We start from the raw sequence: 18,990 nt of genomic DNA on the forward strand, positions 1-18,990 counted from the left end.
TCTGAAAAATAATGTATAACCTCCCTTTGTCGTGTTTATCTTTTATAAGCGCATTTTTAATTGGTTCTGGATGTTTAGTTTTATCCAATCAGTGATTTCCGGAAGTGAGTCCAGACAGCGGAAGAATCAAAATATATTGTGAAAGAAAAAACTGTAATATACTGATTTACTGTTATTCATTTAAAAGTTATCCAATTCAATTGACAACAACTCCTACATCTGTTCACACGAATGAAACTTTGAACTGCTAAAGTCACCGAAATAGAACCAAGTAGACCTTGAATGTATATGACATACATTTTCGCGACCGAAAGGATAGTGATCTTTAGTAAAGACTACATTAAAATTGAATGTTTGGTTGCTTTAATACATTGAGTTTATGTTTTTTGTGATTTTTAGCTCGGCCTTTCAAAAAATAAGACGAGCTATAGTCCTTTTTCTAGCTCCTTATCTTCTGCATCTGCGTCACACCTTGGTTAAAGTTTTGCATCTTAGCACCTTCAAGTCATTTTCTCAGCAAATACATTATGTATTGCATTGGACCTTAAGAAATGTATCTCAAACTATGCAACTTACTTAATAAATGAAGTTAGTCGGTACTTATTTGATTATAGTGCAAATAATGGACCTTTATGTTTAAGTTCTGCAGATAGTTCAGTTAGTCTAAAATATATGACGTGTTATGCAGGATTCTTCCAATCCCTAACATCTTAACGGGTTTGTGCAAAAATCAGGGGTGTTTGAAAAATATTGAAATTGTATTAAATGAAGTATGGTTGAAATGGATAATAAAGGTTTATATTCATATTTTACCATGTAAGTTAAAAGTTATTAACTTATTTTGCACAAAACAAGCATTTAATACATTTAAACACATTATTTACCTTTCCAATAAAACGAAAGTTGACTGACACAGACAACAATTATGCCAAGCGGAACAACTCGACCCAATCGTAATAACTCGGCCACTTCCGACAAGCTCCGAGATAGACCTCGTAAATACAATCATAACAATTGGCCATGGCTGAAATGTTCCGATTGTTTTAAAATTGTGAACTGAAGCCTTGCAGGTGCCCTTCATGTATATATCGTTATGTTTTGACAGAAATGAAGAAAACCCCGTCAAACTCATAATTATTCATTGGATATTTATTTTTTGTGTACGGAACTAATATAAAATGACATTATCTGGTAATATTTCATGTTTTTATAATATTTTATAGACGCAATATGCTTTAACCCGGAATCCCGATCTGAATAACTACCCACTTTTGGTACAAAACAATTTGTATGTGAAGGATTTGCCATATCAGAAATCGTAAAAAAAATCTGTCAACGTACAATTATTTGGACTAATAGTTCAGTATGGTGAACGGTTGTTTTACATAAGCAAACTGTTTGTTTTTTATCCCTGTTACCACAAGCTTGCTGAATTCATTGCTTTTTTAGCCTAATGTTTTGCATGTAAGCACACATATATGCTTTGAGACTTATTACAGTGGTGCTCAACCATCAAACCTACTTAAATAACCAAGTTAGATAACTTTATTTTGCCTAAAATGCAAATTATGTCCTTTTATTATTTGACTTAGACATTCTGCGTAAGGTTTTGCATGTAACTACATGTAAGTCAACATCTCAGCAAATACATCATATATTGCATTAAAACTTCAGACATGTGTTCTCAACTGTTCAACTTACTTAAATTAAGTTAAAATACATCATGTATTGAATTGAAACTTTAGTTCTGGCAAGGTTTTGCATGATGAATTATTTTAAAGTGATCCATGCCTGTTTCACCAGACTTTGCAATCCTTAAACTTAAAAGTCACATACTAGTCAAGCGGAAATGTCTCTGTGACAGTTCTTGTTACTTTCACTTTAATGTTAGAATTTGCGGGATTCAATGACTGGACAAAGGTGTCTTCACATCTACAAATATTTCCAAGTGCACTTTCAAGTTCCTCCATTGTTCCTTGAAAACATATGGCAAAACAATTTAGTTTTGTAAAATAAAACACTGTATTTTCTTGAATTCTGACTTTAGATGTAAAATGAGCAGCTTGGTCTCTGTTGATTGGCTTATATAAACAGGCAAAGTTCATTTACAGGTTAGGCAACAGTTTTTCACCAGTTCAAGGAAGGCGTCTATGAAACTTATGCATAATTGCAAGACAATTCTGTGTTGAACAAGAAATTACTCTGTTACACATGATACATGATAGAACAATTTACAATACAGTTTTCAACAGATTACTTATTTTTTTCAGGATAGCCTACTGGGCTTCTAGTTTTTTGCAGTAGTCTTTGGTGATAAGATGTCTTTACTCCTTTAGTTTCCAGAACATTTATAAAATTTCACCATTATCAGTGTTCAATATAATTACTTGGATTAGTGTAATCCCAACATGTTGTTTGATATATCGAAAAGGCTGACATTTCTACGAGTTAGTGGATTTTATGCTATTTTACTGGCTTTTTAAAATTGGATTATTCACAAACAGTTAAGACACAAAAAGGTCTTTATATTGTGGATTCTTTGCATTATGGGAATGTTAATTGGGTTTTCTGTTCAATTTTTGTCCCAGCATAGTAAATATATCTAACAATTAGGACTAAACTATTACATCCTACAATTTTATGCTCCGGTCAAGCTTCCTTTGTTGAAAATATCCTTTCAATCGCATTTATTTTCTGATAAACAACAATATTTCAGAATAATTCTGAAAGCATAGATTAAGGTTTGAATGTTTCAGAATTGCGGTATATAATTCCTCCCACTTCACTATTCATGCACTGACCAAACGTTTTCATACACTCATGAACCACAATACTAAAACTTCAGTCCTTCATTTAACTAGCATCTAAACTACCTAGTCTGAAAACCATTTCTCACAGGAGAGTTATCCATAAACCAAAACTTGCTCATCATTTCAGGGTCACGATGGAGTCAGTTGATGAATTTTTGGAGGTAGCAGATGAATTTATGCAACAAGAAAGTTTGAACATAGCACGAGCCCGTGAGCAAATCTCAGTGGTCAAACAAAATGTCCTGTTGATTGAGACTCTTAGGAGGGCTCTGGAGGACCAGATTAAAACCGATATTGAAGGTAAGTTATGTGTTGCTGTCCTCATTTTTTGGAGAAAAGGATAAATCTACATGTACATTAATTAACTCTAACTAATTGAAAAATTACAACAAGAGGCAGGGTAGGAGGGTGATTTGCATAACTTGTTTGTAATCTTTTCCAACAAAGAGATGACATGTTTGAGGAAGTAAATGGTAGTTACCAGTAAGGTAAGAGGTAAAAGTGTTGAGATGACCATTCTAGCGATTCAGGATATTTCAGTCATTTGTATGCTTTGCTTCAGAGCTGATCAGTGACAAACAAGAGTCCCAGCAGTCTCTTCTAAAGCAGGAGCAGCAGTTGCGGCAGGAGATGGAGTCTGTGAAGAGGAAGAATATGGAGCTCTCTGCAGGGCTTGCAGAGAGGGAACAGGAGAAGGCAGGGCTGAAGGAGGAGCGGGAACAGCTCAGTGAGGAGAGAGAGAGGCAGGAGAATGAGACTAAAGTCAACATTCCTATCAGAAAGTATGGATCTCACACTTTGTCACAGATTTGAATATGCATATAATGCAAATATTTCCCTTTTTCTATTTGACGTAGAAAATCTGGTTTATGTTTTGCATGTAATCAAATTTCACATTCTTCCATGCATGATTCACCAAAACTTTGCTGTCCTTGAAAGGGGTGTAGTAATCCAGAGCGCTGTCCCTTTGACAGCTTTTGTATTTATAACTTAAGGCTCATAGGGAATTTGAAGAATATATTTATTCTTTTTTTGACCCTGTCGAAACATAGCTTAAATTGGTTATGAAAGCAGCTGAAAAATATTTTCCATATATATTCATAAATGCCATGCTTACAAAATTTCTTTAATCACAATTTTACTGTGGTTATGGTTTCTTAATTTGTTGGTTACATTATTAATTTGCAGCAACTTATTTATGCTTATTAAGACTGATGGTTATAAACTATGTAGATAACGTTTGATGTGATTGGTAGTGGTCAAGGATGAACTGTGTTTTATTGATGCTTTTTTTATTTCAGAGAAGAGATAAGCCTATACACATGCATCTCAAAAATCCGCTGGGATTTCAACACTCCTAAACATGAGGTTAAAGGATGTATCCTTTGGACTTGTTGTCCTTGAAAGAATTAAAAATTTAACCCTGTAAAAAATTAACTCAATACATAACATGGCATGATTGTGTATGTAACATATTCACATCCTGCACACACATATTTATATATATGCAATTAAAATTGATACTTGTTACCTCAGGGGAGGTAACTGTATTGTCCTGCCTCTTAACTCATTCACCTGCCCCTGAAATACACTTTATCCAGGTGATTTAGTCCTCCGAAGTAGTAAAGTTATATTTCATGCCATGCTGAAATATTGGCTTGTTTGGATGAATCCAATGTTCCTTGCATACTTCTTTGTTTAAATACAAATAATTAAAAACAAAGTTTGGGGGGGGGTATACTGGAATCGGTTTGTCCGTCTGTCCGTCTGTCTGTCCGTCCGTTTTTTTTTTGTCCGGGATTCATCTTTGTCGTTATTGAACAAATCTTTTTCAAACTTTCAAATATTAATGACCATGATGTAAACCTGTGCCTCCGTGGATTTGGTCAGAGTCGCATGATCCTGAGTGGAGTTGTGGCCCCTTAATGAGTTAAATTGGGCAAAATTAGCTTTGTCCAGGATTCTTCTTTGAAGCTATTGAGCAAATCTTTTTCAAACTTTCAAATATTAATGGCCATGATGTAAACCTTTGCCTCCATGAATTTGGTGGGAGTCACATGATCCTGAGTGGAGTTGTGGCCCCTTAATGAGTTAAATTGGGTAAAATTAGTTTTGTTCGTCCTACTCCTTCGTCATTTTTGAATGAATCTTTTTCAAACTTTTAGCCATGGTGAGAACATTTGCCCCTGTGATTGTGGTTGGAATCACATGATCATGTCTCCAATTATGGCCCCTGAATAAGTTAAAATAGGCAAAAATTATACAGCTTTGTCTAGCCTAATCCTTGGTCATTTTTTCTATAAATCTTTTTCAAACTTTCAGATGTCAATGACCATGATATGAACTGTTGAATATGTGATTTGGTGCACCTGTATTAATCAGAATGTTTGCATGGCCTTAAAAAGACCTTTAATTGATTTTGTCCTTAAAAAGACCATCAAAAGTCCTGAAGTTAGGTGCATACAGGCCTTAAATTTGTTACAATATTCGCTTTGGTGGCCTACTCCTTTGTCATTTTTCAATATATTTTTCTCAAACTTTCAGCTATCCATGACCATTATGTGAACCTTTGTATATGTGATTTTGTGCACCTGTATTATTTCCTTGGTACTCATGTGTGGGGGGGAGGTGGTGGGGGTGGGTAAACAGAAATTGGGTTGGCAGACTGTCAAATTCACCCGTCCACCTTCATTTTGGAATATCCTGTCAGGAGTCATGACCCCTTTATGGTGAAAATGAGAGAAACAGGTTTGTTATCTCCCCTGAGGTGGGTGGGAGTGGGGTAATATTCGCTTTGGTGGCCTACTCCTTTGTCATTTTTCATCATGACCCCTTTATGGTGAAAATGAGAGAAACAGGTTTGTTATCTCCCCTGAGGTGGGTGGGAGTGGGGTAATATTCGCTTTGGTGGCCTACTCCTTTGTCATTTTTCAATATATTTTTCTCAAACTTTCAGATATCCATGACCATTATGTGAACCTTTGTATATGTGATTTTTTACACCATTTTGTGATCTCTGCTGCAGTGCCATGGCAGTCCCTGATTCAGTAATAGGTATTCTAAATAAACTAAATAAATGTATTGCCTTGTGCTTTCTAATGATACCATAACTAAGGCCAGGGCAAACAACCTAGACAGGGAAGGGTTGGGGGGTATTCGTTAGCCTTTGGCTTACAGTTCTAGTTATACATGAAACATTGGCGCGAGTTCACCCAAACAAGTCGAAAATGAAGCATGGCATTTGAAATTTAATTTTACTACATCCGGGGACTAAATCTAGTAGTTGAAGTGTATTCAGGGACAGATGAATGAGTTATCGGAAAGAACAATAGGCACTTTGACAGTGTTGTTAGCTCCCCTTCTATAATTTTGTTCACATTAATATACATAACCAAGATGTTTTTAAAGCCAGGCCTTGTGGGCTTGTTTTGATCAATGAGGTATTGGTTTAAATGAAGATGCATAAGAAATATTTTGATCTGCTACTTCCTATTGTTCTCTCATGAAAGCTTTATAATATTCCCCTTAACTGGTGTGTAGATGTGAGTAGGAAGGGGAGTGTAAAGCCTTTCTGTTTCGACAACCGCAAGACATCCCAGTTCTTCATCACAAATGCCCTCTGGGATGCCATGCAGGAAAATTGACCTATCTCAACATAGACAAATTTGCGATCTGTGTGTCAATATAGGCACTGTATTTTCAGCATAATGTGTTGATTTTTTTTTATTTTATTCTGTTGTGGCTGTGAATCTATTCATGATGGAGACTGATAAATTGGAAATTAACCATCATGGCTATCGGCCATATTTACTACCATGATTGGTGTCCTCCGGCATAGTAGTTTGGACTGTTATACATGTATATATACTTTAAAATACAAATTTATACTTTTTGTTTTTGTTTTCTGCAAGTGGGCTTACCAAAGTGTGGCCATGGTGTTCTCATTTGTTTAGTCTCGACCAACCTACACCATACCATGTATGAAATTTTTGAATAATTTCTTATTTTCCTTGATTGTGAGGCTAAAGCTACGTATCACCCGTAACCCTCAAGTCAGTGACACATGGGATTATGTGCAGGTCATAACTATTTCAAACAAAATAATTATTAATAGAAAAAATGCCAAAAATAATGAAATTATCTATGTACCGTATATCAATTTCTTCCAAACTTCCTTCTTTTTAAAGGCTTTTCATCATTTTCTCAAAGAGTTCTGACCATTAGTTTTGTCATGTTTCCATTGTAACCACAGATTTCATCCAAACCTATTTTGACTGCATTCATAAGCTGTGTTTAAAACAACCCAATTTATTAAAATGCAAAAAATGAATCATTAACTTTTTCTTTATTTTTGATCCATTAAGATTCTGTGTTAGGAAACAACTTAAATTATTAGCTAGTTGTAATATTGATACAATAATTTTGCACATCATTTGAAAATGTACTTTTGTAAGGATCCCATCTGCATTTTTAACCAGGTTTTCAACGAAAACCTGGTTATTAGAATGAGGTTGTCGTTGGGCGGGCGGGCGGGCGTCTAAACATTAATTTCTGTTCAATAACTTAAGTTAGCATAAATAGATATTGATGAAACTTGGTGTGTAGGTAGCTTATGGGAAGAGCTAGCTTGGGATTGCTTTTGAGGGGGTGGGGCTAAGGTCACTGTTACTAAAAATAAAAAAATGGTTTCTGCCCAATAACTTTAGTTAGCATTGATAGATATTGATAAAACTTGGTGTGTAGGTAGTTTATGGGAATAGCTAGCTTTGGATTGCTTTTGAGGGTGGTGGAGCTAAGGTCAAGGTCACTGTTACTAAAAATAGAAAAATGGTTTCTGCCCAATAACTTTAGTTAGGATTGATAGATATTGACGAAATTTTGTGTGTAGGTACTAGTAGCTTATGTGAAGAGCAAGCTTGGAATTTCTTTTGAGGGGGCTGGGCTCAAGGTCACTGTTCCTAAAAATAGAAAAATCGTTTCTGCCCAATAACTTTAGTTAGCATTGATAGATATTGATGAAACTTAGAGCGAAGGTAGCTTATGTGAAGAGCTAGCTTGGGAGGTGGGGTCAAGGTCACTGTTCCTAAAAATAGAAAAATGTTTTTCTGCCCAACAACTTAGTTAGAATTGATGGATAGTGATGAATCTTAGTGCGAATATAGCTTATATGAAGCTGCAGATTGAACTTGCTCATACAACAAATTAATTGGCTATAATTTCTGATTGCCCATAACAAAAACCTGGTTTCGTCGCATTGTGGCACTTAATGTGCAATAGTAGTCTCAGTTGTTATGACCCATGTTATGAATCAATTAGTTTATATACCCCAAACAATAATAAAGCAAATATATGTTGGAAAGTCCAAAATCACGCGGTATGGCTTTTAATGTTCTTTTATATCATTTAAATACATGTACACAAAGAAATGTGACAAAGATTCACACTGTCTTACACCAAATATAGTCCTCACTTAACTGATTTTTATATTTATATTTAACTTTTTATTCAGCATGTTCATACTTTTTTAAATATACGTTTATCTAATTTCTATTCTTAAACCAAGTTAAAGTCAATACATGCTACTAACTGCTTTTTTATTGTTTGACAAGTGTTATTTGATATTATTTTTGTTATAATTGATATTATGTAACACATACATGTATAATCTACAGTTCTAATCTGCTTTCTAAAGGCAGACTGTGCTTCAATATATATATATACACATTATATGTTTCAGCCCATGAACAAAGTCTGTCAACATTTTTTTAACAATTTCCAAGGAGTATTAAACAGTATAATTCTATAACTATTTACATTTTACATTTTCGGCACCACCTTTTTATGCAGTCAAACTTTTATGCCTGAATACCACATTTCTGTAAAATATTTCATACAGTATAAAACTATTTTGGTAAAAAGACAAATTTGTTCGACTACCGCGTATGTTTTCTAATATTCTGCAACATTATCTGACAAAGACTTCATTATTATGTATCAAACTTCAAGTATTTTGTTTACCTCAACCCTGCTTGGGGCTTAAATCCTTCATACCCAAACTTAAACTCAACTCAACCTGTTATCATTCCTGTTCTACACAAACTATAAAAATTGAATTTGTTTTTGTAACTTTGATATGATGCAAATAGAAATAGACAGTGTTTTTCTGTCTAGATTCCTAAAATATTCAGTTTTTGCAGCCTATTTAATAAATGAGAATTCAGACTTATATTTTAAATAACATGTACCATTATACAGTAATTGTGTTGTGCTAATGTATTTGTTATGCCCCCCGTGGTATATTGCTTTGCACATGTTGATCTGTCTGTATGTCTGTCGATGGTCGGTAGACTTAAGCTTGTCTGAGTGACAATGCCTGGACCTATTGTCCTCAAACTTAATTTGGAGGTTGGATGTGACTAGTAGATGACCGCTTTTGATTTTAAATTCATTGGGTCAAGGGTCAGGGTCACAGTAACCTTAAATGCAAAACACTTGTCAAAGTAATACCTAAACTCGACAATGCCTGGACCAATGGTCCTCAAACTTGACGTTGAGGTTGGGCGTGACTAGAAGATGACCTAGTGATTTCGAGGTCATCAGGTCAAAGGCCAAGGTCACAGTTACCATGGACACGAAAAGCTTGATCCAGTGATAATTCGACTATTCCTTCTTCATGGCCCTCAAATTTAACATAAGGTTTAATGACATTGAATGCGTAAAGCTTATCTGAATAATAACTTGACAATGCCAGCACCCATGGCCCTCATACTTGACATAAAGGTTGTGGGTGTGACTTGTAGATGACCCTATTGACTTTTGAGGTTATTATGTCACAGTGGCATTGAATGCGAAAAGCTTGTCAGTGTCGAACTATATTCCTCAAACTTCACATGGAGGTGTGACCAGAAGATGACCCCTATTGATGAGGGGTGCACATGTTATAACTAGATATGATGCGGTACCATTTTATTTGCTCTTTTATTTTCGTAATCAAGTTTTTTTTTCAAAAAAAGCCCGAATTTGTGTTTAGAATCAAAATAATGAAATGGATAACTAATAGTGATATTTAAACAAAATGAATGTAATGATATTATTATATTTAAGATGATACCACAGGGGACAGATGCAAACGATTGTTTTTGTTTTCTTAGCCTTTATATACTATAATATATAAATGTTTGGAAAACATGCTTCTGTCCCCGGTGGATGATACCATTTATCTTGCTTTTCAGTGAAATATGGAGTTTTAAGATTGAAATAACAGGAGTGAAACTAATTTTTCACTGCAAATTAATGAGTGAAAATATCAGCTTAAAAAACTGCATCTTAAATCAATCGTAATAGCATCGATCAATACTGAATTCAGTACATTATGTCAAAAAGAGTAATAACTTGATCTTAACAAGAGATTGCATATATTTGAGTGCAGATTTTTTGGAAATAAAAGCAAGTTACATTAGGGAATGGTATTTTTCAAACGTTTGCTTTTATACAAAACAATAGACGAATTTCTTTTTCGAGCAAATCATTTCGGTGTCAAATCAAGTATTGAATATCTGTCAAATTACGAACTTCCTGGAAAATTCACACGACAATTTACTCATACAATGTGAATTAATTTACCCCATCTTAAAAAGCGAATAAATAGAATAGAACAGATAATTTATTAAGACTTGTACAAAGTACATCATCTTCTTAACCATATACATATAATAATTGAACACATGGTGAGAACACAGGTAATACAATAATGAGTAAATTAGAATACAGGTGTATGGACATATTCAAATTAGGTGAGGATGAACAAAAAATATAACAAAAAAATGAATCATTGTTATAATTCAATATTAAGAGTTGTTCGTCTTATACATAACGCTTCTTTGATTAATAAAGATAGTTTTATAAGTTCTTGTCTATTTGTTGTATTTAACAGTTCAATATTTTTAGTACAGACGGACGTATATAATAATTACGTTTGATGTATTTCTTTCTAATAAGATTAAAACATGGACAAATAAAAATGAAATGGAACTCGTCTTCTATATCTCTTCTATTACAATATAAACAATATCTTTCATCACGTTGCATTCGATTACGGTTATATCTACCCGTTTGAATTCTTAAAGGGTGAACAGAAAGTCTAAGTCTACAAAAGAATAGGCGTAAGCTTTTAGGTAAAATGTCTAAATAATGTTCATAACCAAAAGTGGTTTTAAAGTCTTTATACAAAAACAAGACTGGACTATCAAGAGATCGATACCACTCTTGCCTAAAACAATCAATTATTCTAGTTTTTAACTCACACAAAAAATACTTTTCATTTGACACTGGCATTATCAAATACATATCCAAACCAAACTCGCTCAAAAGCTTTCTAACATTTGATACCCAATTATTCTTTCCTATTACACAGTCTGATAATGCATACCTATATACAGTGCGCATTATGATATTATCACTTCTTACAACCTTAAGCCAATATTGTATAATTCTAACAAATCTATGTACATAAAGAGGATATCTGCCAAGCTCACCGTAAACACTTACTGTACATGTATTTTTTCTAACATTTAATAGACGTTTACAAAATTTTAAATGAATTCTTTCAATTTCTTTAGACTTGGTATAACCCCATATTTCCGAAGCATAATTTAGAACAAGAGCTACAAAAGCATCAAATATTTGACATAGAATCTTTGGTTTCAGGTCATATTCCCTACATTTACATAATAATACATTTAGTGCTTTTAAAGCTTTACCAGTTAAATGTTCTTGGTTTAAAGCATAATAACCAGTTTAGTTGAAAACAGTTCCTAAGTAATTAAAATCATTCACAACTTCAATAGACTGGCCATTGTAGGTCCAATGTTCTGATGGCAATAGCCCTCCCCTTTTACGAAAAACCATAATTTGTGTTTTAAGTATATTTACAGATAAACCCCAGTTATTACAGTATTCCAAAAGTCTATCCAAATGTTGTTGTATTTCTTCAGGTGATTTTCCTACGATAGCCATGGCATCTGCAAATAACAACAATATAAGGACAATATCATCAATTAGAAGTCCAGAATCTACATCATTCTGTAAAAATAATTCTAAGTCTTCAACAAAGAGAGAAAATAGTAAAGGAGACATAACTTCCCCTTGACGGAGGCCTACAGCATAGTCGAAGTAATCAGAATATGTAAAACATGATTTAACACAAGATTTAACTTTTTGATACATATATCTCGTACTATTCTAAGTAGTTTTCCTTGAATACCGCATTTGTACAGTTTCAACCATAAAGCATTTCTATAAATAGAATCAAAACATTTCATCATATCAACATAAACAACATAAAGTCTTTTATTGTCATTCAAATATTTTTGCACTAATGACGTCAGAATAAAAATAGCATCTACAGTTGATCGCCCTTTCCGAAATCCGAACTGAGCGTCCGAAATTATGTTATGTTCATTACAAAATGTATCGATGCGTTTATTAAGTACAGTTGTAAAAAGCTTAGACAGGCAACTAACGAGTGTAATTCCTCTATAATTATTAACGTCATCTAAATTTCCCTTTTTATGCAATGGTATAATAACACCTTCCATCCACTTATCGGGAAAAAAATCCTGAGTTTAAAATACCGTTAAAAATATCACATACATGCGAAGGCAAAATATCGAACGTCTCTATAAAGTATTCATTCATCAGAATGTCACTCCCAGAAGATTTATTACGCTTCAATGATTTAATAGCAATATGTATTTCATTGACAGTTATAGGCTGATCTAATTCGGAAAATGAAACATCAACATTATCAAAATCATGCGTGTTGCAAAAAATTTCAGACTCTTCGTTAAAACATTCAAAGACACTACTACCTAATGCTGAAAAATATTCCCTAAATGTTTCATTTGGTATAATGTCAACCGTTGGTTTGGATTTTGGTTTAAAATATTTCCAAAAAACCTCTAGGATTACTTTTTTTTAATTGTTCTATTTCTTGCATTTTAAATCTGTATGCATTATTTTTCTTTCTACTAACAATATTTTTATACACACGTTTATGTTCTACTAATAACAATCTATTTTCATGCGATTTATCGCTATTAAACAAACGTAATATCTGTAAATACACGTTATGCGCTTCAATACATTCAGCGTCAAACCAATCGTTATTTTTAATACATGTGTCCACATGGAAATGTGCTTTATTATTGACATCATGACATTTTAAGAATAAAGGGTCAGCAACAGAACGTATAACATTCGTAAATTCATTAACAGCGTCATTTACAGATTGTCTAGTGTTATCAATATTATTAACAATGTTATTGAATCGTGGCAAACAGCCAATAATGCCCGTGCGAAACTGTCCTCTATAATCATTACTCCATCTATATTTCATCTCTGATCTTTCTTGATCATCATGAGTGACATAATTACGTAATAGCTTAAATTGCAAGGGACAGTGGCTGGCCTCTCTACCATTAACAATGCGCATAGATGAGGATTTCACAAATCTAATAATTTAACACCGTGGCTATTATGTACAGTGTCTACAGAGGCCCGCACGGGGGTACTGTCAGGTTCATAATCAGTCTCGTTGAACGAAAAATTAACATCATCATGTATGATAAAATAATGTTTTTTGCCAATTCTACTGTTTAAATCGCCACATATTGTTGCACAGCATAAATTGCTATACATATATATATCATTCTCAAGCGTATCAAATAGATCAACGTTATTAAATTTATTGTATGCTGGCGATACAGTTTTAAAAAAAATTATGGTCTAGCCTTAACCATATAATAGTATCATGATGATTTTTTACTATTTCAATTCCATCTTTCAGTTGTTCTTTATAAAACAATACGATTCCTCCACTACATCTACGTGCATTTCTATGTTGAAATTTTCGATAAAAGTTATGAGAACCAAAGCCATTTAAAGATACATTGCTAGAAAAATTGGTCCATGATTCATACAAAAAACAAATATCAGAACTAGAAATAATATTTAAAAACCCCAGAAGATTGTTGTTTTTCATGGGTAAGTCCGTGCACATTCCAAGAGGTAATATAAAGTTCACCCCCGGCGTGCCCCTAGTTCCTCATCGGTCGTCCGTCCACGTAGAGGGTATCGTACACGAGCCACGCCTTCTTCCCCTTCTCCCTGTACTCCTTCATTTTCTTCACTAGACCCCGCCGCTTATCGGTAACCTCCTTCGGGAATTGTTCAAACATGTGAAACTGCGTCCCCTTTAGGTGTTTCCATTCTCTACGTACCAGTTCACGCTCTTGGAAGAACGTGAACTTGGCCACAATGTTCCTAACTTTTCCCGCGATCGGCTGCCCCGGCGTTCTGTGAACGCGTTCAAACCGGATGGATTCCACCGTCTCTTTAGCAATCTTAAGGGCGTCCTGCAGATGTTTTCGCCGCTTCCTCTCCGTGACATCGACCGCCTCATTCCCATTGCTGTTGTCCTCTGTGATGTTAGTGAAAAACCAGATTGTTTCTCATCGATTGTGACTTCATGTATGTAAGATCGTCACGTAGCTCCTCTCGCTGCTTCTCCAGTTTTACACTTAATATCCAAATTGTTTGCTTTATTAACGAGATTTTTTTATTTTTATCAATATTCCCCCCACTGTTTGAAAACACGTCTACTCCCGCCTACACCATGTCACATAGATATAGAGTATAATTGTTTGTGTCAGTTTTAGATCGTAATATATTTCACCGAGTGAGCACCAATATATTTATATCACGAGTGGCATAGCCACGAGTGAAATATTTACATTTGGTGTTCATGAGGTGAAATATATGGCGATAGTACACTCAAACAAGTTTTCATTTTTTAAACTTGCAACAGTGAAAAATCATCTTCTATTTCACTGATAATCTCTATAAACCCCGGAAAGCATATTATAAAAACTGATCTCTGACAGTGAGGGTGATTTATTATCCATGAAACAAACTCTTAAATTCGAAAAAATGTTTCCAATGTTATACCACATTTGTTTTGCTAACACTTGCGACCAGTGTTATTTGGTGAATGTGTTCGCGCACATTTCAATTTAAAGAGAGTTCTTGTATTTACTATTATCATTTGAAACATAACTGCTTTAATACAAACTTATTGACAACTGTTTACACTTAGTTCCACTGACACACAATAAAATAACAAAAAAACAACACCTGCAAACCTAGTTCCCGACACACCGGAGTAGGAACGACAGTCTACGGCGATTAAAACTGTGCGTGAGGGGCGTCCAAAGAGTAGCCGCGACGCTAAGGTCGTTTTATTCAAGAAATGTGTATTTAGAAAAATAAATTGGAATACCAATAAATCGCCGAAAACAAACACAAACGAAACAGAATATCTGTTGATTTTAGAACACTACCGTATATTATTTCACACGTGCTCACGAATTAAAAAATTATCTATTGAATTATTATTCATCTACACCAAGACTCTCTCAAAATTGATTTTATTCTTTGATTGTACTTAAATATTCCAAGCTTACATAATTGTTTTAACATGAAGTTTTATTTTTTGCCTTAAAGTCATACTTGAATTATTCAGACTAATAAACTTAATTACCAGCAGAATGCATCTTTATTATAACAAGAAATAATCTTTAATTTCAGACATTTGTTTTAAGTGGTTGTAAATTAATTTTAATTACATAAAAGTCTAGTCTAGACGAGAGACAACCTGTCCATTGTTTTACCTCGTCTTAATTGGCATCAGGGTCTCACAAACACAGTTGGACGGACTGACGGTCACACTTATATACTGCACTTACCTGGCGTTAATTGCCACCTTTGTGTTCTTAAGTGATAGGCACTTAAGTCTATTGTTTTCATAAATTGACTTGACGAAAGTGTGTCCTTTTCCTGTTTGTCTGTTAATTGATATTTAATGACTTTGTTTCTATATAAACTCCTTGGTTTTCTTGTCACTTCAGTCTTAAAGAAACAATCATTTCAAGTACTTCAGCTAGTAGCAAAAGCCCTTCAATCTATATTGAGCACAATTTGTTTTGTTACATTGCTAAAGATACTTGTTATAGGGCTTGTTTAATTGTTGGAGGTGTAAAAAGTTTCTAAAGAGTGCTAGTGTTTGGATTTGAGAAAAAATAAATCATCTGAGTGACTGCCTAATTCTAATTTAATACTTAGTCACACTGAACCTAGTTCAGAATGGTATGTACACCTAATAAGTGTTCACCTGCTTCTGAAAAGTTTACAAAAATGAAGGAAAAGTATCTAATAAAAAAGTGCAACCTGAAGGCTATGTTGAAATGTAAGTACTTAATAAAAGATATTCCCTTTACCATTATTATCATTATTATTATTAATATTATTATTATTATTATTATTATTATTATTATTATTTGTAGTTTGATTAATAATGAAAATGTATTTGATATGCAACATTGATATGTTAATGACAATATAATTGTTAAAAAAATATTGTTTCAATTCAGCCAAAGACCTGTGTGAGATTGAGTCCCAAAGAAGCGGGCCGACCGAGGCAGAGCGCGGGGTAGTGCGTCTCCGTGACGCCATGCCGGAGAAGATAGCGACGTTCTGCAAGGCACACCTTTCCAGTCTTCTCCATATGGACGACCACAAACTCGACGAGATAGTTCAAACCCACGTTACCGACCATAACGCTAACAAGAAGAATGCCACCACAATACTCTCTAAGAAGAAAGGTAATTACTTGGGATAGTAAGGGTATATGAAAGATAAAGACAGCATAATTGGTAATAACTAGTTTAAGCATTCAGGGATAACCGAAGGAAAATTTCACGCCTGTGAAGTAAATGTCTAAAATGAGAACTCTGAAATCATGTACACACATCAACAAAAGCTTTTGACTTTGGATATTACAATGATTTTGGGCAAATTCAATTGTATACAGATTTATTTTTTGCTCGATCGTGTGTTACCAATCCAGTATCCACAATTTCTTCTCTCTCCTTCCAGAGCGCAGCGCTAGCTCGACCGCGTTATCGAAGGAATTGGTGTACGCCATGAGTAAGTTTGTGGACTACCTCTCCCAATCAGAAAACCTCAAGACCGAGGGCATCTTCCGCAAGACTGGCAACGTGGCCCGCCAAAGACTTCTCAAGGGTTTGGTTCTTGGAAATACTGGTGACTTCAACCTGAACGATAACACGTTCTCCCCCCACGACGTGGCCACCGTCCTCAAGCAGATCCTCTCTGAGATGCCCGACCCTCTGCTCACTCACAAACATTACGAGGCTCACCTCAAAATAGCTGGTAAGTAAAAGTCAAGAAAGTGATTGTTCATGTCATGAATAGCTGAATGGTGTTGAGAATGATCTATCATAGAAGTAAATTAACTTAGAAAATAAATACACCAACATGCTTATATTCAATTGATTCCAATATTTAAAGACCGTTGAATTCATCTCCATTTCAGACATGACCAAGTTGTGTGTTTCGGAGCAACAGAAAAAGCACGCACTGGAGAAGCAAATCAAGTCCCTTCAGATGCTGATGTTGCTGCTGCCCCAGGAAAACGCCGCATTCCTCGAGACCCTCCTAAAGCTGCTGCACCGCACCGCAAGCTGCCCAGAGAACAAGATGACCGCCACATCCCTCGGTGTCGTATTCGCACCTAGCATCGTCTGTCCCCGAAAGCTTTCCGCCGAGGGCCTTCAGAGCGCCTCTGGAACCCTGAGCAACGCCGTCACGCTGATGATCGAGAATACGGATTCAATCTTCAAAGTCCCCCGCGAGATTGCAGCCGACGTAGCTAACTTCTGGCAGGAGAGGGAGAACCCGAGCATGGAGCTGCTCGCCGCTCAGGACTGCAACGAGGAGGACCGCGCAAATATACAGAAGGCGAAGGTGAGAACAATGGCGATGTACCATGTTGATTATTATATAATGGTAGTTTATTTAAAATTGGGTTGAACAGTGCAAATTAAGCCGCCATCATTAATTGGATATTTTTTATCAAACAGCATATTTTTTCATATCGGGAAAATGCTAGAAACTGTATGAATCAGATTATATTCACCCAACAACTACGTTGAATATCAAATGTTAAAAACATATGTTAAAACGTTGAATTATACTCTTAAAATAGATTACTCCAAAATTTATTTGTTAAAAGTCTTGAAGGAAATGGCAGATGTGATAACTGATGTGAACCACCAATGTTGTATTTTCCAGAACCGCAGCTCGAGCGCCGTGAACACCGTCTACATGTTCGCGGAGAGAAAGTCGCCTGAGGAGTACAAATGCGCACAGGACACAAAGACTGTCCTGTCTCAGCTGATTGCCCATGTCCATTCTGCAAAGAAACTCCTTAAACCTTTAAACCGTGTCGGCAATGTGCAAAAGAGCAACAAGAAGGGAAACCATTCGCGCAGTAGGTCCTTCGGCGAATCAATAAAGGTACGCACCAGATAATGATTAAATTGTTACCTTAACATGAACATGAAAGATATAATCATTCAAACGGATATAAACGTGTATTCAGTTTGTGAAAGTAATATGTAGATAAAACATAACTCAGAAATATATTCATAGAACGCATACGTTCTTGCTGTTTTAATGGAAAAGATTGGGATAAAGTTACGAAAAACAATTATTATAAAGTAAGATTTTAGTAATCTTTGCATGTGTTAAGCATAAGCGATTTGTTTATTTGCAAAAATATGATTGCGTTATTTAATATTTCCTTATTTCATCCTCTAGAAGCACCTCCCCCTGCTGTCGAATGTCAAGTTACATAACCTGCGCGACGACGAAGAATTGAAGTTAAGCGTGACTTCCCCTGTCATCACCGAAAACAGCGTCGCCAACATCACATACTTAAATACCCCATACAATAAATACACACCCGTCCTGGTAGGTACACATGATAAAGATATCGATAACATTAAAATAGACATTTAAACAGTATAACAAATTTAGCACTTACTGTTTTTTAAAGAAATCAGAAATATTAATTACATTTAAAAAAAACAAATTTATTATACGCTAACAAGATTTATTCCGAGGAGAAGAAAATACGATGATTGTGATAATAAACAAATTTAAATGAGTGGGACTGTTTTGAATCAACTATTGTTTCTCCTTGCAGCGTCACAGTCAAGCTGTCCACATCGTCGACCTTGGTGCATCTACATGAAACACA

General features: G+C 35.0%; 2 protein-coding genes across 2 annotated transcripts; both read left to right on the forward strand.

Annotated features, from left to right (window-relative positions):
* The first annotated feature begins 101 nt into the window (after nt 1-101).
* On the forward strand, nt 102-8,616 carry LOC128243165 (kinetochore protein spc24-like). Its single transcript, XM_052960753.1, has 5 exons — nt 102-153; nt 2,938-3,110; nt 3,373-3,592; nt 4,112-4,188; nt 6,351-8,616. The coding sequence occupies exons 2-5, from the start codon at nt 2,945-2,947 to the stop codon at nt 6,452-6,454; spliced, it is 567 nt and encodes a 188-aa protein (XP_052816713.1). The 5' UTR covers nt 102-153; nt 2,938-2,944; the 3' UTR covers nt 6,455-8,616.
* A 7,394-nt stretch (nt 8,617-16,010) lies between these two features.
* On the forward strand, nt 16,011-18,984 carry LOC128216091 (rho GTPase-activating protein 19-like). The gene is made up of 7 exons (XM_052922684.1): nt 16,011-16,113; nt 16,298-16,528; nt 16,803-17,099; nt 17,263-17,693; nt 18,021-18,245; nt 18,549-18,701; nt 18,937-18,984. Exons 1-7 carry the CDS (start codon nt 16,011-16,013, stop codon nt 18,982-18,984), a joined length of 1,488 nt encoding a protein of 495 aa, XP_052778644.1.
* Nucleotides 18,985-18,990: the final 6 nt, after the last annotated feature.

This window comes from Mya arenaria, chromosome 2, assembly GCF_026914265.1.
Source record: "Mya arenaria isolate MELC-2E11 chromosome 2, ASM2691426v1".
NCBI classification, from domain to species: Eukaryota; Metazoa; Mollusca; class Bivalvia; order Myida; family Myidae; genus Mya; species Mya arenaria.